The sequence below is a fragment of the Hakea prostrata genome, chromosome 7, assembly GCF_041222555.1.
Source record: "Hakea prostrata isolate BN-2017 chromosome 7, UWA_Hpros_2, whole genome shotgun sequence".
NCBI lineage: Eukaryota > Viridiplantae > Streptophyta > Magnoliopsida > Proteales > Proteaceae > Hakea > Hakea prostrata.
In genome coordinates, this window is record NC_142606.1 from 8536054 (window position 1) to 8557230 (window position 21177).

Consider the following 21177-nt stretch of genomic DNA (forward strand, 5'->3'; position numbering starts at 1 on the left):
TGGGTTGGTTTGGTTTTGTAATTTAAGAAATCTTAGAAGCATATGGTCGTAATATTCATAACACGGCATCCAAGAGGGCCATGACCTACTATTTTAAAGACTAGTAGCCCAAGCCCATTTGAACATCAAACAGATACCATCTGGGCTGGCCTGTGATGGGCTGGGCTGGGCTGGGCTGTGCCACACCGTGTGAAACCATCCGTTTGCCACCTCTACTTGAGGTTGCAAAAACTTGTGTTCGATGTGCTAATTAACACCCAAAATGAAAGTCAATATGCTTTTTGTCTCCTCACCTAATTACTAATGATGTCTTCTAATCCAGATTAACAACCACCTAGGAGAATTAATCATGTAACGGGCTGGAAATATATATTTATAATTCTATATTACTGTGCCTAATCCATGTAGTTAATGTAGACTAATATTTCAATTAAAAATAAAGAAAGCAGATGGAAGTACTGTGGATCAAAAGTAGATAAAGCAGAGATAATTTCAGACCAGAAGAAGGAATAAAGCATGGTTTCTTCTAACGATTGGGTATCCAATTCTTCTAACGATTGGGATATGGATACGCATCTAAATGATTTACTTCTTGATTTAAGTTTACGTTATCTCTTTCTCTATATTAAGTTGAAAGTATATGTGCTTAAGTCATTATTCTTTGTCAATACAGAGCTGTTTTAGTGGTTGAAATCAATATCTCTTAGTGAAGAGGTTGTGGGTTCAACTCTTGCTCAGGCATATTAATATCCCTATCCCCGACCCTTCATAAAAAAAAAAAAATCATTATTCCTTATAATTTTAATAATCATGTATTAGTTTTTAATTACTTTCTTATTTTTTAAGGTTGTCTTTTGAGATACCGTTAGTTGTGCCCTTAAATGCTTTGCTTGTTTCTGTCAAAATCTGATTCTTGATTTCTCTTTTTCTAAAGATTTTCTATCCTTTAAACACTCTTATTGCGTTGATGGTGTTGCGCTTGAGGTAATAACATATGGTCGATTTAGGCTTCACAAATTTGGGGAATTCATATATTCTTTTTTGGTAACCTTAGAGATAATTGTGCTTTTTATTATTATTATTATTATTTAGGAATAAGAGGGGATGCACTGCTACGGAAATTGCTTTAGGGCCTGTTTGGTTACATGAATCCAAAGATTTCAAATCTCTGGATTCATGAATCTGAAAATTATACCCGTTTGGTTGTAAAAATCTCTAGATTCATGAAATCTAGAGATTTACCTTTTTACATTAAAAAAGTGAATCTGTAGATTTATGGGTAGGGGTGAAATCCAGATATTTCAAAAAAGCTATACATTTGCACATTCACGAAAATCACGTCGATCAAATAGTTTTTTAAGATAAGTCCACAAATTTCATTCCACAACCAAACATCTAATTTTATAAATTATAACTTCATAGATTTGAAATCTCTAGATATTTGAAATCTTTAGACTCATGAAACCAAACAGGCCCTTAGTCATGTGCATTTAATGGGTAGGACTATCATGTGAAATTTCGATCTTAACCATTGAGTATCAATGTCCAAGATCGAAATCTCGACCAAGATTTTGATTCGGCGGCCAAGAATGTTAAAGATATTCTTGGATCTACATAATTTTGGGCTACTCATATATCTTAGAAATACTTATTTTGACATTTTGCAAGTAGGAAAAATAAGGGATATAGTAATAGCAATCTTGTGTGAGACTTACACAGGCAATAGTCTTGTAAACTACCAGTACAAGCAGTGGCCTCGTCAAGATAGCCTCACTGGATGCCTATGCAAAGGTCGGTAGCGATCCCATGCCAATGGCATATAGCACACAACTGCTCTATGAGATAAATGAGCAGAGGGGACTACTAGACCAGCACCCCATGAGTGAGATAATTGTTTAATATAGCTTAGTTTCATTACCTGGTCATCGATTTTTTTTTTTTGACTAAGATCAACAGGAATACATCATGACCCATATTTATTAATTTTTCGTTTTATAATATTGAACCATTTATTTTTATTTCTAATCAATATAAATCAATTAAATGATATAATTATAATCCTAATAAATCTCAAGGGATTGACTCTACTAGTAAAAGACCAACGTTTAATGAGTTATGATATTGAATTTCCATGGAACTAGAGGCAATATGTCACTATATATTTAAATTTACCTGAGGGTGTAGTCGAGGTACATAAAACAATATAAATTTATTATTTTATTAGTAGAGGATAAATTAATTATTACCTACATTAATATTTTGTTTTAAAATATACCCAAAAAATATTTTTTGTTTAAAAAAGAATGTTTCCATTATTTTGGCATTACAATAGTAGAATCAAGTCCAAAACGTATCAAACCAATTCAATGTTCGTAATAATATATATATTTTTTTGTAACAAATGATTTTTAGAATATGATGTGATATTACATAATATAATATTAAACATAATTGAAATTACACTTGTTTTACTAAGAAATGTTGATCTTACCAAATGAGTAATTTAATTACAATTACTCAAAATTTTAGACTGTAAGGCGTGTGGAGAACCTGGATTTTTATGTTTTTTGTTGTTTTAAATAAATATAGAAAAGAAAAAAAAATTTGAGAGGAAAGAAAGAAAAGACTTTATCTCCGAAAAAAATAAATGAGTAAAGAAAAAAATTTTGGGAGGAAAGAAAGAAAAGACTTTATCTTCGAAATAAATAAATGAGTAAAGAAAAGAAAAGAAAAAAAAAACAATGTAAAAAGCAAAGTTGGACAAAAAAGTAAAATGAAGAACCACATCGCTTTCCGTCTCCGACGTCTCAACAAATGTTTGCATCTGAGAAAGTTATAGAATTAGATGGATTGATCTTGCTTTCTTCTGTTTTCTTTATTTCTGTGCTTTTTCAACGTTCGTGGTCCATTGGAGCTTCCCATCTTACGAAGTATCCGCGTTAAAGGTTCTGTTGATGTATCCGATGCTCAATTACTGTTCGATAAAACGGCTAACTGAAGCTTTGTCGACAATCTTATGTAAAAATTGGGTAATGTGTACTTGTTTGAGCTACTACGATTGAGATGTTTCTGGGTAAAGCTAAGGCAAAGACTAGTATCTCCCAATAAAGTTCCTCATTTGGGTGACCTTGATCTATTCCGCTTTGTTCCCCCAAAGAATGTCGTTCTTCTTTGGACTGGTGATCGGCATCACCATCGGTATTGGACTGATAATCGCATTTGTCCATTCCGAAAATATCCGGTCGAAGCGTCGGTCGGAATTGGTGGGTAACTGCGACTGTGATTTCTCGTTCCTACCTATTTGTAAATCCTCTTCTTTATACGTTACATTGGATTTCTCTATTCCAGGCAACTACGGTAGCAGCTTTTGCGAGGATGACAGTGCAGGATTCAAGGAAGATTCTTCCGGGGGAATTTTACCCTTCATGGGTTGTGTTCTCTCAGCGGCAGAAGGTTGGTTATACAGTTATTTTTTTTTTGTGGGGAGTTCTTTCTTGTTTTCTTCTGGTACTGAATGGATTTCCTTTGCACATGCTCCTTTTATTCCAGCTAACTTGGCTCAACCTTCAACTTACGAAGATCTGGCCATATGTTAATGAGGTAATGCTCCTGAGTTTACTGGGGATCTTGTTGTATCTGATATCATGTTATCAGGGGGAAGCAAATTTCTTACTTTCCATATATTGGTGACAATAGTAAGTGGTATTTTGTCGTCTTGTGGGGATATAGGCTGCTTCTGAGCTGATAAGGAGTAATGTTGAGCCAGTCCTCGAGGAATATAGGCCAGCCATCTTGACTTCTCTTACATTTTCCAAGCTGACTCTTGGAACTGTTGCTCCGCAGTTTACAGGTTTGTCTAATTGACCATAGCATAGGGTCTACTTTTCTTCTTCATAAATGTAGATGGTGATCTTCATCGTATTTTCAACAGTTGCTTGTATTTCACCTCGCAAGATTCCAATCAAGGTCCGATAAGACTGTTATGGTAGCTTGCTAGTTGTTATATTGGGCAAACAAGGCTGCATGTTCCCATTTGCTAAAAAAGTAGATATGGAAATAGGTCTTTAAATACAATAATTGAATTTTCAGATATACATTCAAGTGTTTGAAAATTAAGAGTCATAGGTTAAATAAGTAGTCTGAAACAGCAGTCTATAAATCCATAGCGATTCAGTGAAAATACCAGAGAAAACTTGTCCAGCGGTGATAATCTGAAACAGCAGCCTATAAAACCATAGTGATTCAGTAAAAATACCAGAGAAAACTTGTCCAGCGGTGATAATCTGAAACAGCAGCCTATAAAACCATAGTGATTCAGTAAAAATACCAGAGAAAACTTGTCCAGTGGTGAATAAAGGTTTATGTAGCCTAAGAAAAGTGCGTTCAATTCAACCAAGAAGTCGTCAAAACTAACTCCAGGCTAAACTAGGGTAGGGTAGGTTCAGTTAGGGTGGTTTGGGTGGGTTTTGTAGTGGATCTCTAACAAGTTACAATTTTCTAGTCTCTGTGGCTAGTGTTAAAAGATGAGATGGTTAGGTTAAAATGTGTCTCAGATAGGGTGAAGTTTAGTTAAGGTTTATAGGTTGAAGAAATAGGGATAATTGAAAGTGTTGGTTTAGGGTGGTCTAGGGGTGTTAGATTTGGATCCAGGGGGCGGGGTTTACTGTAGAGGTTATGCTTCGGAGTTTGGGTTGATTTGGATGGCTGAGTCTCAAGTTGTAAGAGATCTTAGTTTTAGGGTCAAGAATCAGGGTTTTAGATCAGGATTTGTTGGATCTGGGGTTTGACAGGTCAGGATTGAATGGATTTTGGATTGGGGGTTCTAGATGCACGGCCTTTTGTCTCTTAACTAAGTGACAATTTTAATAGAGGGTTAGGAAGATATGAGTTTTCTTGGTTTTGAGGAAATAAGGAACTGAACCAGGGTAGGGGAACCAAAATAGAAATCCAGGCCTCAAGATTTCCTTGAGTGTTCATGTGTTTTTTTTTTTTTTTTTTTTTTTTTTGTGTGGTGGTGGTGGTGGTGATGGTTAGGGGAGGTTGCACCTTGTAGATGCTCGTGAAAGAGCTGGTATGGAGTCTTGAAGGCTGAGTCCTTGTCCACCGCACAGTCTGGCTTGACTCTCCAAGAACCCTAGATAAATCCCACCTTGGAGATTCCTTTCCAATGATAACACTAATCTGAAACTTAGATCAGTAACACACAGCAGTAAATTAAAAAATTGAAAGCTAATAGCAAATAATCAATCCATTAACTCCTACCATTGAGTGGAAGGGGGTGATGTATTTATAGCTTTAAATAAGAGTTCAAAACTGATTTGGACTAAGACTGCAGTCACAAACTCCTAAACTGACTGTGGAAGCCTGACCATGAGCTGCTTTACATAGCCCTAAAGACTGAAAACTATTTAATTAAAACAATAAAAGAATGATTAAACACAACTGGACTGTTGTGGCCCTGAAAGTTGGAAAGAATTACGTGGTTGCCACTTCCAAACTGCAATTACGAGATTGAAATAGAATGTAAATTTAAAATAATAAAATATTGACAACTTGCTGCAGAGCAGCAAGCCTAGGACTTCTTTTGGGCTTGGCCTTCTACTTGGTGTAGGTCTTCGTACCTGCATCAGAAATTAGACACTAGTTTCTGTGTAATGCATAGAAGCAGAGAAGTGATGTTGAAACTAGCCACAACTATAACCCAGAACAGGAATTATTGAATGAAAACAAATAAGGAATGGCAATATGTAAAACCATCTGTCATGTGAAGACTAAGCTTCTGACTTCTCTTCCCCTCGAGGGCAAGGTGAATTTTGAGGGGCCGGTAATGTTAGGGCCCTGGGATAAGAAAGAGATTGAAGGGGCAGTTAACATAACTAACGAAGGGGGGTTAAAAATAGAGGAAAATATGTGAGGAAGGGTATCGGATATTTCATGTGAGGTTTGGGCAGCCTTTGGCTGGGGGCACCATATGGTGTAGGGGGGGACTGGCACCTTAAATCCAGGTCTGTCTTTAGTTTCTTGCTATAATTGTTATTCAAGTAATTCAAATATTATTCCAGTAATTACATCCTAATAATATTTCTTCTGTTCGATACGTGGGTTCCTAACACCATCTAGCTTATAAGGCCATGAAAAACAACCAAAGTCTATGCTGGTTAAAGGATGCTGAGGCTAGTCTTTCTATACTGTATACATGTATGAATATTTATATGACATCTCTTACTGAACTCTTTGGGTGTGTAAGAGTAATTACAAGTAAAACAAGCTAGATTTCTCTTCATCTGTTTCATGAAAATCATTTTGATGTTATTCGTCTCCTGAGGGCATTTTTTTTAAATAAAAGCCACTAAGATTCTTCATCTTTATCAGGAGTTTCAATTATCGAAGATGGAAGTGAGGGCATCACGATGGAGTTGGAAATGAAGTGGGATGGAAATCCAAATATCGTACTAGATATCAAGACTAGAATTGGTGTGGGGCTCCCGGTGCAGGTGATCCATGACCTTTTTACATGTCTGACTTGTATCATTTAAATTTACATACTGAAACACTTCCTATCCATTTAAGCGCTGAAATACTAATTGGAGAAAGTTCCAGTTGTTCATCTTCCCTTTTTTTGTACTCAAGAAGAATATGTATAAAAGAATACTGATGCATTCTTGATGAACTGGTACAATCAAGAAAGAGCCTAGTAATTTTCTTAGATCGGTGTGATATAAATATGCCACCTGCTTTTGCCCTTCCTTCTCTCACGTGTCAACCAAAAGAAGAATTAAACAAGGAAACAAAATAAGAGGAGAGACTGTTTTAATGATTGACCCATTTTATTGTCTTCTGAATGAATGTTATGCGTGGTTGCCTGCTAATTAGTTGCTGAATTATCTATTAGTTCACTGGCTCTTTACTTTTGATGTATGGGGAGCAGCCCTGGGGGATATGGGTGTATTTCCTGCATAAATGTCTTTGGAGACTGGAAAGGAATGGCTAATAGAAGGGGAGAAAAATTGCTTGTTTTTTCATGTTGGTGCAGGGCTGTAAGCAGACTGGATTTATCCCAGATATGGATGCTTTGATATCATATTTAATTGAAATCTGATCCTTTTATTGCATATCCGGTTAATAATTAGTTTGGTATTTGTAAGCCCGCATTCTATCTGACCAATATCTGACCTGTTTAAATTTATTATATATAGATATATTCTAAATGTGTGTGATATATATGGGATGGCATTTAACCAAACAAGAGTGTTAAGTACCTGATTGCAGCAGTTGTCTTCTTCCCTTGGTTCTCACAACGGCCTCTTGTGCACTCAGACTAAAACTGTGAAATACTTGAATAAGTTAAGAGCAAAGAATCACACCAAGTTTAGAATTCAACATAGACAGGATACAAGGTATAACACCATGGTTCAAGATCTCACTCCTTCCAAAAACCGAGATCTCGACTGAGTTGGCGAGGGTTGAGATTTGGTCTTTTTTTTTAGCCAACTTGATGGCCCATCTTGGTGTGTTTTAGGGTCCAAGTTGGGCTCAAACTTGTTAGTTAGCCTAATTTAGGCATTCTGAACACATTGGGGCCTTGTATTTGTGAGAAAACAACCCTAGGTATGAGTTCTAAGTCTACCCTAAGTGTGAAACTGAAATGTTGTAGGATTGAAGAATGCAAGGTTATACAATATGTAATATAAAACTTTTAAGGCATATAAATGAAAAACAAGTGTATCAAATACATTAAATAACTTAAATGCCTTCAAAATTCCATCCATATGAGTATCAAAAGTTCTCTATAAGTCTTAACTCATAAGTTCATAAGACAAGCATAGAATGATTGATCTTCAATTGGTGTTATAACTGTGGTAAGAGTAGTTGCAAGTGAAAATTCAGCTGAAATTTGCAAAAAATAAGACAAAAATTGAGAGTTCCAGCAAGATATGGTGAGATCTCGAGCGAGATGTTGGAATCTCGCCTTCTTAAAAAAGCGAAATATCTCGTGAGATCTTGTATAACACCACCTTGGCTATGAGAGACCAGTACTATCCTGCAAGTTACCTTGCCCCAAACCCAATACAATTCTACAATATCCCCTTCTCTCTCTCTTCTGACGTAACAAAACAATTGCAAACAACTAACTCCCTAACTGACTTTAAAACAAGACCATGTAACTGACTGAGCTGCTGATTTCATCCATTGGCTGAACCTCTGCCTCTGTTTTGGGTCTTCCTGGTGTAGACTTGAGTAAGGGGCCTAAGTGCCTAATAGAGAAGGAATGAAGGATATTTGTAGAGAAATATTTGAAAATGTAGGGTAAAAATGTAAAAACAGGTGTAAGGGATTAACACGTACTGGATCCATATTCAGACATTTAAGTGGATAATATTACTGTTACGACCTTTCATATCCATTGAATTTTTTAATCAGATATTCAATTAATAAATGGAATAAAAATAGATATAACTATATTGGCCCATAGTCGGGGCTGTTTACATCCTACACCAGCTGCCTTCTTGTTTCTGTAGTTTGTAGAAAACAACAGTGCATTTCAAGATCTAGTAGAACCACCAAATGAAGTTGCCTAGAAGACCTAATACAAGAGGCTTCAGGTAATTGTTCCCTGCCTCCACAGATGCCCCCCAAGATAAAGTGTGGAGCCACTTCTCAATTAACTGAATGATGAACTGAGGATTCTGTAAATTTTTGATAGCTGGCTTCTTTGTTTTGTGGTACTTACTTTAGCTATTTTCCTTCCCATCATATTCTAATATCTGCTGCTTTTTTCCCATCTAGATAAAAAATATTGCATTCACAGGTGTCTTCAGGCTCATGTTTAGACCACTTGTGGATGAGATTCCTTGTTTTGGAGCTGTTTGCTTTTCATTGAGGGAAAAGGTAAATAATTTTCTTCTAAGGCCTTCTCATTTTATTTTTCATTTTGGGGCTTCTTTTTTTTTTTTTTTGGGGGGGGGGGGGGGGGGGGGGTTGGGGGGGTTGAAGTTATGGGATCATTAGTTTCTTTCAGAATTGTTTTGATTATTCATGAGTTAAACCTATTGGTTTTCTGTATATATACAAAACACTTCGTATCGGTTTTGAACACATGCACTTGTGGGAATTGGTGAGAATGGACTTTAACCATGTTCTTGGTGTTCTCTGTTGCAGAAAGATTTGGATTTGACACTTAAAATTATTGGGGGTGAGATACCTGGTGTACGAGATGCCATTCTGGTCAGAGATTATGCTTTCATTTTATCATTTAATTTCTGTTACTTTTATTCTTGCATTCTCATATAACACATTAGACATGCTTAGCTTTGCAATTAAATGCTCTATCTGTCACGAAACAAAATCTCTGTACCAAAAACCTGCTGTTTGGATGATGGACTGTCTACCATAATCTTTTGAGTATCAGAAACATTATTAGTTTGCTAGTAATTTGCCCCTTGCATATGTCATGTATGACCACATATTTGCTACTTGGAAAATTGCAAGACATTTGTGTACTAAGATCGAAAAATATTCACAAGTAAATTACTTGAACATCCTCTGACCTTTTTTTATGGGATGAATGACATCCCCTGACTTATTTTTCAATTAAGTGAACTTCCCCTTGCAGACTAACAATTACTATTGTATCTCTTGAAGCTATCAGCATTATAGAAAAGATGAACTGACAGTTACCCTTGGTTATTTTTGTGTCAAACTCATCACCAACTAATAAATATTTGATCTGTTTTTTATTTTCTAAAGTATAAAAAGTAAAACTCACTGCTTCTTGTTGTTCTTCTTCAATTTTCAAAAAAATTTCTGTTTCCATCATTGCAACCTCCAGCCAGCAGCTTCACCACTGCAACTTTCACTGCCCATCTCTACTGCCACAGACAAATTTTTTTAATCTTAAAGTCTGTTTTTGCCACTTTAAATTTTGTTGCAATTACTTTTGTTTCCTAGTATACCACCCCAGTCTCGTTTCCCTGCATATTCTCTTCTTCTTCTTCCTCTTCATGTTTCATCTTTATATTGCCAGCAATTTTTCAGGTCCAGCTTTTGTCTCCCTCTCCACTAACACAGCTGGTTATCTTCCCCCTCCAGAATGTGTCGCCCCTTGATTTGAACACAAGGACCCCTGGCCAAAAGCTCAAGCTCAAGTGAGGCCCTCAAGATGGCTCCAAGAAGCCACCCTAAGCTGGCCGAACCCCTTTTGAGGGGGGCATTTTAGCCCTTATTTTATTTCTGAAATTAATTTTAGAATTTTTCAAAATTTTAATTTAGTTCAATTTTGCAATTTGAGTTGAGTTTAGTTTTGTTTGAAGACTTTTATTTTGAGTTAAAGTTGTTTTGAAAGAGTCCCAAGTGAGTGGAACTTGGTTAGTTGAGATAAGATAAGATTCCTTTTCTTATCTGGTTAGGAGTTTTTTTTTTTTTGATAGGAAAAAGAAAACTTGCATTTATGTTACGGTTGATAACAGTTACAAGTACTATGAATTATTCTATTACAGTTATCCCATAAGGTGGCTGCCATACTGGCATACCCCTCAAAAAACATTTGGAGCACTGGGTTTGGGAAAAGTTTATATTCCAACAGTTTTGTCGATGTTGCCAACTTTATTAGAATAGGTAGTCCCTGAAGAGTCCATGTTTGTCTTGAAGGCCATGGTAGTAGGTCTGCTATGTCCGGATTGTTTGTCCATATTTCCTCTATTTTAAAACCTTCTCTTGCTGCATCTTTAATCCCCTGTTGCAAACCCATTATCATATTCTCCAGGATCCCGGTTCTGTTTCCTCTTCCAAAAATGATAGACCTTAGATGTCCATCTTTGCATGTTCCCGTGCTCCATCCAACCGTTCCTAGATGTCGGTTAAAAATCCCTGCACATACAAGAATATTTTTGTTAGTCTGTGAAATTGTTGAGCACCAATTTTCTCGTGTATTGATATGATCTGCATAAGAAGAAACAGAAGAAAGAACAGTTAGGTTAGAATTTTCTCCCTGTTGTTGCAGCTTTAAATCTTTTATCCATTTCTGGATATTCCCTAGCACCATGAAAGGGTTAGGTGAATTCATATTAAAAACTTTACTATTCGTCTCTTTCCAGATAAAATAGCAGGAGATTATGAAAGTTGACATAAACCATTTAAAATTATCCTTGGATAATTGTAGGCACATATTATAGCATGAAGGATGTGTTTGTCCAGTGGTTCGTCCGCAATCCCAATGGTCCTGCTGCGTGGATTTGTTTTCCCCATTTGCATGAGATGAAAAGATGCCACGTTGTTTCTTCTTCTCTCCCGCATATTACGCATTCAGATTGAGTCTGCGTCCATTTTGCTAATTGTGCCCGTACTAGTAACCCTGCATTTAAAAGAGGCCAGAAGAAAACTTTAAATTTAGGATGAATCGGCAATTTCCACATTTGGTTTCACCACTTTGCTAAATGATAATCATGGTTCGTAAACTGTTGTTTCATTATTTCACGGTAAGCCAACTTTACCGAGAATTCCCCATTTGTTGAGATCGTGGTGGACCAAGCATCTTCTTGGTTAGAGAGTTGAATTGGAAATTGGTTCCTGAGGTTGCCGTCTGCTCCATGTCTTTTTGCTGGTTTAAAAGATTGGTTGCCACCTCTGCCACTGTTGTCTTCGGTGGCCATCTTGTAAAATTTTGTTCCCTTGAAAAATTGTTGTTTAGGTTTTTTTCCCATGGGTCAAACCAGAACGAAGTTCTTCTGCCGTTTCCGACTACCCTTCTCACCATGGTTTTGAGCAAAGGGATGATGGTTGTGATACTATTCCAGACCCATGATCCTTTTTTCCTTGTTACCTTTGGGTCAAAGAAACTGCGGTCCTTAAAGTATTTCTCCTTGAGAACTTGAACCCATATCGCATCTGGATTAGAGAGAATTCTCCATCCTAGTTTGAGTAGTAACGCTGTGTTGTAGTCCTCCATTTTTTTGAAACCCATTCCTCCCATGTTTTTTGGTTGATAGAATCTTCCCCAGGCTATGAGATTCAGCTACTTGCTCTTATTGGGATGTCCATTCAAGAATTTTTGACAGACCGCATCTATTTTTTTGCATGTTGTTTTTGGAAATCTCAGAAATTGCATTTGGTAGAGGGCCATTGATTGGATAGAGGCTTGCATTATCACACCCCTCCCTGCATATGATAGATTAGTCGCCTTCCACATTGACATTTTCTGTGTCATTCGATCAACCACAATTTGCAGTGTCCTTGTTTTTGCCTTTCCCTGCATCACATTTGATCAGAACTTTCCCAGGTCAGTTCAGTTCCCCCAACCCCATCACAAGTCCACCTTCTTCCTCCCCCTGTTCTGTTTTTGCGCAATCCATTCCCACCTCCTGCCTTGCTGTTGCACCAGACCAGCAGCCCCTCCAGCCCCTCTCGATACCCTCAATCCCTTCCCTAGCCCCCCCCCCCCCCGACCCTGTTGAGCCCCTTCCCCACCCTATCCTTGCCCTACGACCCTTCCCCTTTCCCTTCCAACCCTCTCGGTCTCTCTATCTCTCTGTCTCTCTTTCTTGCAGCAGAAAAAAGAGAAGGAAACAGAAAAGAAAATGAGAAAAAGAAAAGAAAGAAGAAAGAAATGAAAAACAAAATAAGAAAAAGAAATGAAAAACAAAGAAGAAAGAAAGAAAAGAGATCACAAGAAAGGATCCTTCCCTTCAAGACCCAATTCCTAACCATTACATCTTCATTCAGGTGGGTTTCTTAAAACCCTAAAATCTTCCCCACACCCAACCGTTGGTTTCCTTTCCATTCCCTTCCCTTTTCCCTAGAATTATCCCTTAACCCCTCCACACCCCAACCACAGTTTTCTTGTACTTTCGCTAGTTTCCCTAATATTATTTTGGCTTACCCTACTATGTTGTAAACTATCTCATCTTGGGGTTGATCCTACCCCTATCCGTTGTCTCCAAAAGCCTTCCTACATAATTTTGGATTGACCCATAGCCATCCTTTCAACCATCCAAAATTATGTAGTTTCTTTTCTACCAACCCTAGGCAACCCATAATAATTTTACCTTTAACTGATGGAATTTCCAGGGCAAAACCCTAAGTCTAGGGAAAGTGCCAAAATACCCCTTACCCTAGACCTGGTTTATGTCACCCCTCCTCTTATCGCTGAGGAACTTCTGCATGGCTCATAGAGCCCAACCATGAAATGCTCCAACCTCTTCTGACATGTCTCTGCTACTATCCATACCTAACTCCTTCATCCTTTGAAATGGCTTTTAACCAATCAAATGCCCTTGGGCGGCTCTCCCACCTTGGATCTTGTCTTTTGCTGCCTTAAAGCGCTTGATGCAGCACAACTAGAAGTTACTGATCATGCGACAGTAACATGAACAGTTACCTAGGAGATAATTCTTCATATTTGATGGGCCAAGGAGATGCTGTTTTGTGTCGGAGTTTTTGAGATAATGTAGGGTTTTGTTTTTTATTTATTGGGACAGTCAGATTTTTAATTCAAGTAGGATATTTAAGTTCAGTTTTAGTTAGTTCTAAATTACTAAGAGTCCTAGTATGATCAGTTTTAGTTAGCATTGGACTGCGAAGAGTCCTACTATAGTTGTTTTCTTATTGAAATATGTCTCTTTCATTACTTAAAACAACTTGTAATCAGCTCATTGAGTATGGGACAGAAAAAATGAATTAAAGCTTGAGCTTTGTATGTTTGCAGCACTCCCCCTCCCTCCTCTCCTCTTCTTCTTCTTACGAGTGTTCTCTCCCTCTGATTCTTTTCAGGTTTCCTCTTCTTTCCCCAATCTTCTTTATCCTTCCTTTTCTTGCTATTCGGTCCCCTATTAGTCCTGCTACCCCTGCTGCTGGTCATTGAGATACCACACATCATAACAAAAATACATCCAATAGTCCTGAGCAAATTGAATTTATTTAAAGTGCTCAAAGCCATTGTATGCATTTTTCTGCTGGAGTTGCACAATCTTGCTCATCTGCAGCAGGGCAGCAGGGGATCAAAATCCTCTACAATGTCGTTCCACTGTTTTCTGTGTTCCTTTGATATATTTCTTGCCAAGCATCTTGAAATCTACATTAGATGGTCCCAATAAAAGAGTGGAAGAGCTGAGGAGTCTATGGTTTATCTTGGATAACCAAGCTAATAAGATTATGAGCACAAAAAAGTCGTTGGATGAATAGAGGAGAAGAATTGTAGTTATGATTTATAAAAACAAAGGTGATGCCAAGAGCTACGATAACTATCATAAAATGAATGAGTCGTACAATTGAAGTATCAAGTGAAGGACATGACCAGAAATTGAATTAGTTGCTGGTCATTCAACCCGGTGCCAACCCCCACCACCCACCCTATCCTTCCATGGGAAGGAAAACTTAGAAAAAAACTTGTCAGTAAGGAAGAAAATTGTAATCGTGATTCATTTTCTTTAAATTATGTGTTGATTAAAGGGTTTAATGGCATTTTAAATATCGATATCATGAAATTATGCAGGAGACAATTCAAAATGCTATTGAAGATACATTACATTGGCCAGCTCGAAAAATTATTCCCATTTTACCCGGGGATTACAGGTATTGTCATCTAATTAATATATGAAGAGATGCTAGCTTACTTATTTAAATACCCATGTGGATGGTCAACCAATAGCCTGATGATACATGTTGCTCATGTACTGGAGGGTTGAGGCACGTGTTGGATTTCATCTAGGAGAATTTTATTCACATATTCTGTTGTGATTTTGGCCGTTGAACGTAACATTATCTATTTTTCGGCTATTAGTAAAGAGTCCTGTAAAATGCTGAAGGTATTGGGTAGTTGGTACATCGTATGTAACATTCTTGGCATAGAGATGGGTAGTGCACTTGAATGGTTGGTCACACAATCCATTTTCTGGCCTGCTGGTTGATCATCTCTGTATTAAAGTCTCTCTCTCTCTCTTTCCCCTCCTCTCCCTCTCCCTCTCTCTCTTTATCTCTCTCGCGTATTTGTCTCTGACTTTCAGCTAACTTCTGTTTCATGCAACTTTGTTTAGTGACTTAGAGCTGAAGCCTGTTGGAATATTAGAAGTGAAGCTTGTGCAAGCCAAAGAATTAACAAATAAAGACATCATTGGAAAATCTGATCCTTTTGCAAAAGTCTATGTACGCCCTTTGCACGACAGAATAAAAACCAGCAAAACCATTGTAGGTGAACCCAACACTTGTTTCTCCAATTTCTGTCTCCTGTTTCTTCTATCTCAATATTAATGCTAAATTTTCCTATTCAGAACAATGAATTGAATCCTATTTGGAACGAACACTTCGAATTTATAGTTGAAGACCCTTCTACTCAGCATCTGTCTGTTAAAGTCTATGATGATGAAGGGGTTCAGGCAGCTGAACTCATTGGTTGTGCTCAAGTGGCGCTGAAGGATCTTGAGCCTGGTAAAGTGAAGGATGTATGGTTGAAATTGGTCAAAGATCTGGAGGTCCAGAGAGATGCTAAAAACAGGGGTCAGGTAAAAAGAAATGCTAATTGCTTCCTTCTTGTTGTTGCTATTTCTTTGGGGAAAAAAAAGGGCCTGGGGGAGGGGGGGGTTGTTGGGGAGAGGTTGACTCAACTTGATCCTTCATATTCTTTCTTGATATTTCCTATTCGTCTCATTTCTGTGAGATCCTTTGTTTTTTTATAATATATTTTAAAGGAGGCAGTTTAGTGGCTTCTTTTTGGGGGGCAATTTATACCCTTAGGGATCAGTATACAGGGAGACCATTCGATGTGGGTTAACTATGCTTTATTGAAGTGACACTATTGCATATGAACTATATTTATGTTTCCATCATCCATGGAGTCATGTTGAACACCATACGTTTTTGCTTAAATTTATGTACAATGTCCATTTTCTTCTTTTTTCCCCTTATTTTTATATCAACCCTGTTGTTTTGTATTCTGATTTTTGTTAGGAAAATCAATTTTGACCAGAAAAATAATAGACAAACTTATAAACTGGAAAAGAAATATTTGCTGCTTTGAGCTCATAGATTGGCCTCCGGTGGATACATGCTAAAAATTTGCACAAATGCAACAATTATTTACCATATTTTTTTTATACAATAGTTTTCGGTGAGTAACATTACCTGGAATGATTGAATATGGACATATCTTGATGAATATGCAGCCCTTATGTAGTTTGATCCAAGCTGGAACTTGTTTTGGTACTGAAGTCTTGGAGTCTTTTCTTTCCTTTGGTTTCCCATCAACCTGTCTGACCGAAGAACAGTTAGTTGATCATGCTATTTAATGTTTGGTGAATGTTATGAGTAAGGAACAGTAATTTTTATGTATTTTTGGCTGTTAAGGTATCAAAAATGAATTGACAGCTTCCATAATATTCCATAGTTTCCATAATCTTTACAATGTTCTGAATGAACTTCTGTAAATTTTTACTAATTGATTACACTAATACTGGTGATAAAATTTGAAACTTACTGGAGGCATGCCCTTGGATTTATAAATGATTGAAAATGCTTATCTGAAATGATCGCCAGAGATTTGGCATGCTTCTGCAGGGGGCAAATTCAGTCTTTGTGCCAGAAATTGTGCAACATGTTTTATATTTAGGACTCTGCAAAGCTCTTGGCCTTTTATCCTTAGATGCTGTCTTGTGGTGATTCTAATAGTTTGGGTGATAATTGTCTTTTAGGTTCATTTGGAGCTTCTATATTGTCCTTACGGCATGGAAAATGGGTTCGTTAACCCTTTTGCCTCCAAATACTCAATGACATCCTTAGAGAAGGCTCTTACAGGTGGGGATGGGATGGAGGTTGCGGATGGTGGGACAGCATCCACTCGGAAGAAAAGGGACACGATAGTGAGAGGAGTGCTTTCTGTAACGGTGATATCTGCTGAAGACTTGCCAGTTGTGGATTTAATGGGAAAGGCTGATCCTTATGTTGTACTTTACATGAAGAAAACTGAAAACAAAAACAAGACAAGGGTAACTTCCTTAGCCCATCAACTAGCATTTTTATTAGATTTTCTCCTTTTCTTTTTCTTTTTGGCTTTTCTTGTCTGCCTAGAAGCATGGCATCTGATGATCGTGGTTATGGGTTTGATTTTTGTCGTGAGAGATCTATAAATGGTTCTTAATCATGACAGTTTCCAGGTGAAATATCTTTTTGCTTTTTTGGTTTCCCAAATGGTCCAAATCAGGGGGAAAATTTTGAAATACTTTCTTCTTTCAGAATTTGCTTATGCCTTTTTGACCGAGGACAAATGATTTTTCGGATTTACAGTAATTGCATTTATTCGTTGAACTAATGATTATCAAATGGTTCATAGAGAATCTTTGAGTCTTGATCGATATCATAGTTGTCATGGCACCATGCAAATCAGGGCAGTTGGAAGCGTGTCAAAACTTAAGGTGACTTCAACCGAGGTGCCCCCAAGAAACTGCCAGGATGCCTAGGCACTGTTATACCGATCTTTGTCAACCTTATTTTGTAAACCAAAATATCTGAAAATTCAGCTTAGTTCGTTCTTTGGCTCTGGTCATGAAACATAGAACCTTTCTCCTGATGTAACTCATGGAGTGAGGGTTCTGATCCCTGCTTCATTTGTTTTGTTCCTGCAATTAATTCCAGTACTGTTTGTTGATGTTAATAAACTTTTTCACAGGTTGTGAATGACAGTCTCAATCCAGTTTGGAATCAGACATTTGACTTTGTTGTGGAGGATGGTTTACATGATATGCTGATGCTGGAAGTTTGGGACCATGACACATTTGGGAAGGTAATCTCTCCAGATGCTCTCATTGAATGCTTCTATTGGTAGATTTGACACATAAAAGGTTTTCTGTTGTTTTTTGTTTTTATTTTTTATTTCATGAACTGTCAGGTTCACTGCAAAGGCTAGTCTTAGATTTAATAGAATGGAATTCTATAGTTGGTGCCATCAGGTGCTCTACACTATCACATGGACCCACCATCCGGAAAACCAGATCACCTCATTGCATTTTCCATCCCTGGGACAGCCAGCCCATCATTAGTCAGCATGTGTAGCCCAGTCTTCCTAAGATCCTGTTTCACCAAATAGCCCATGTCAGTGAGTTGCTGGTTCACATCAGTCATCACTATTTTGTTCTATGGTTCAGGGACTCCATGTCATTATCTGCCTTTACAGAATGACCAAAAATTCATTTAAAAACTGACCTGGATATTGAACCGAAAAGATGAAAAGGTTGAACTAGGTTAACCAATGGTGTCAGTATAGTCTACATGTTAGCATGAGCAGCGTTGTAGATTTAATTCATCCTCAACTGGACTGGCTGTCCAGTGAAGAACTGTTAGCTATTAGGATGATCATGTTTCCATGATCACTGGTTTTCTAGATGGCCTGAACTGCAATGTATGTCAGTTCCTGAGTCTGGTGCCAGCTTTAGTTGGCAGTCAGAAAGCATAGTATGGGAGTAAGAAAACAAATCACTGACTTGCTTTTAACGTGGCTGGATTGGTTTTGGTATGTTATTTCCAACTGGTGTTGTACTGTTCTGTGCTCATATTTTCTTTAAATCTTATCCTAGGACTACATGGGAAGATGCATTTTGACGCTTACCAGGGTTATACTAGAAGGGGAATACAGCTGCACCATTCCCGTGGATGGGGCAAAGTCAGGAAAGCTAAATTTAAATCTCAAGTGGATGCCACAACCAATATATCGGGATGCTTGATGGATGAAATAGGTCGTGCAGATTCCGTTCACTGAGAAGATATTGCATCTTTGACATCCTGACATTCATCTCTTGTTTAGAGAAGTGTAATGAGAAATCCTTCCCGTGGGCGCAATGCGTGTGAGAAAGTTAGTTTGTCTCAATGCTGATCCAGCAGTTGACATTCATTCCATGACTCTGAACATGATGTTGTACGTAAGGTGACTGAACAAATTAGGATCAGAGAAAATGGATGTTTTTCACATATAATTTCACCAAGTTGGGGGTGGTGGTGTTTTCTGGGGAACCTCTGCTTATCTCACAAAAGAAAAGAAAAGAAAAGGTTGGGACAGATGGACATTATTCTAGTTTTGGTGTGTGACATTGAGATTGTCCGGCCAAATATGAGGCTCTGCTATGTTCTCACATACTTCTGGGAAGTGACATTTGGGGTACCCAGCGTTTAAGTTTCACCTTATCATGTCTGAGTTTGAGGTAGTAAATTTTGAACTATGTTCCATTTGAGGTTCTTAATGTATTCATAATTCCAATTTTACCCCTCTACGCATGGGCCTGCACTTTTTCCTCTGTTACTTGTTGCATCACCGGTGAGAGGGGAGGGGAAGGGGCCAGGGGTGCATTACACGGGAAGGGATTATGGTTTGAATAGCGAGGGGAGGGAGATAGGGTTTTTTTTTCTTCTTTTCGAGTGGGACGGCCGGTGGGGGTGTGTCTTGCAGAACACACAGACAAAGAAGAGGGGGGAAGAATAAGAATAAGGATAAGCTATAACAATAGAAATAGAAACAGCTTATCTGAGAACAGCCTTATGTTGAGTGGACAAAGAGGTTGAGTTAGGGTTTCTTTGGGATGATTTGTATTTCTTTGGTTAATGTCTGGTTTTTCAGGTGTCTGGCATTATTTAAACTGCTCATTTCTATTTGTTATATAAAGAAATCACAAATCACAAGTAGTTCTTACAGAGTAACATTTTCAAAAGAGACAGATGGCGCCGGCTTCTCCCTCCTCCAGGAACAAGAATCCGTTTCTAAAAGAAGTATCTTTTCAAAGGAGAGCTATCAAATCTATCTCTAAGTTATACAACTTTTCTTCTTGGTAGAAATTTCTAAATTATACAACAAATCAGATAAAGAGTAATCAAACGAATGTAACTTGTAGTCCATTATTTATTTCACAAACGATTATTTCAAGATGAATGGTAAAGATTGCTACAAAAGAAATGATACGTAAAACATTTAAATAAAGCATGTTATACCAGCAGAGGTCCCATGGTCTAGTGGTCAGGACATTGGACTCTGAATCCAGTAACCCGAGTTCAAATCTCGGTGGGACCTTAATTTTTTTTGTCTGCTTCACAAATCTTGGGCCTTTGTGCCTAGTGAATTTTTTTTTTTTTTGGTAAACCATGCCTAGTGAAGTTCAGAATCTAGTAATTCTGACTTGGGATTATTTCTTAATCTCAGTTATAAAATATTGAAAACATAAGAGTCATCAAGGCATCAAGCCTTCCTTCCCCCTTAAATAAATAAAAAAACAGAGTCAACCACCTAAAACAGAAAAAGGTCTCCTCTTAACTCCATTGGGGGTTCCACAAAGAACGCGAAGGAGCTCTGCTGTTTTTTCCTAGTGGTATCTTCACATCAGTCAACAATCGTGTTTTCTGTCTCGAAGGACGTGAGTCACGTGATTGATCTCCCTTTGTCCCTGCTACCTTCAAGGCTTCAACCACACCCAATCTTTCGCATTGTTATTACTGAACCAAGCCCACAGTGAAGTGGGATCAGTTTATACCGAAGCCCTCAGTACATGGCCGAGATCTTCCAGGCCACTAACGCAAAAGCCACAGTGCCATGGTCTTTGAGATGAATACTCTTTTTTCTAGCATTTTTTAACAACCACCGGTGACACACCAACCAAATGAAGCAGCAAATGCGATGGAGCACTTCGCACTTCAGGCTTCCAAATAGGATCTCTAAAACTCCATTAGAAGGTACATCCGAGTCTACACCAATTACTCATATGCCGAACGAATGAAAAAACAAGCCATCCCAAGAAGGTATCCAGGACAAGATCTCTCTCCCATGAAGCAATGAAGGATGTCAACACCCTGCAATTCTCGAAGAGCCCTCTTGAGGAAAGATCCTAAACCGGTCCCACCACTAATCACCATTCTGAGTCACACCACTAATAACTACAAATTTTTTGCTCTCATATCACACTCGGAATAGGTAGAATAGTCACCAATGCAAGACTACCACCTGGAGCAATCCAATTATGCAACCAAAACAACCACCATCTCCAGTGGACACACTGCAACTTGACCCATACTTAGCCGCCTCATTGATCCATACTTTGCTTCTAGCATTCAGCCCAAAGGTGATCATGAATGCCTCATTCATTATGTCAGCATTCCATGTTCCTTGGCCTTGCACAATGTGTCCCAACAACCCAGATGCACATTTCTTATGGGTAAGGA

General features: G+C 37.9%; 1 protein-coding gene and 1 non-coding gene across 2 annotated transcripts; both read left to right on the top strand.

Annotated features, from left to right (window-relative positions):
- Positions 1-2767: 2767 nt before the first annotated feature.
- Positions 2768-19237, top strand: NTMC2T2.1 (Calcium-dependent lipid-binding (CaLB domain) family protein). Its single transcript, XM_089163899.1, has 13 exons — positions 2768-3263; positions 3349-3453; positions 3550-3600; positions 3730-3850; positions 6373-6494; positions 8788-8889; positions 9160-9225; positions 14486-14565; positions 15027-15177; positions 15261-15491; positions 16677-16970; positions 17651-17764; positions 18555-19237. The coding sequence occupies exons 1-13, from the start codon at positions 3159-3161 to the stop codon at positions 18699-18701; spliced, it is 1689 nt and encodes a 562-aa protein (XP_089020025.1). The 5' UTR covers positions 2768-3158; the 3' UTR covers positions 18702-19237.
- Positions 19238-19963: 726 nt separating this feature from the next.
- On the top strand, positions 19964-20035 carry TRNAQ-CUG (transfer RNA glutamine (anticodon CUG)). The gene has a single exon. It is a non-coding gene; the product is annotated as a tRNA-Gln (tRNA).
- The last annotated feature ends 1142 nt before the right edge of the window (positions 20036-21177 follow it).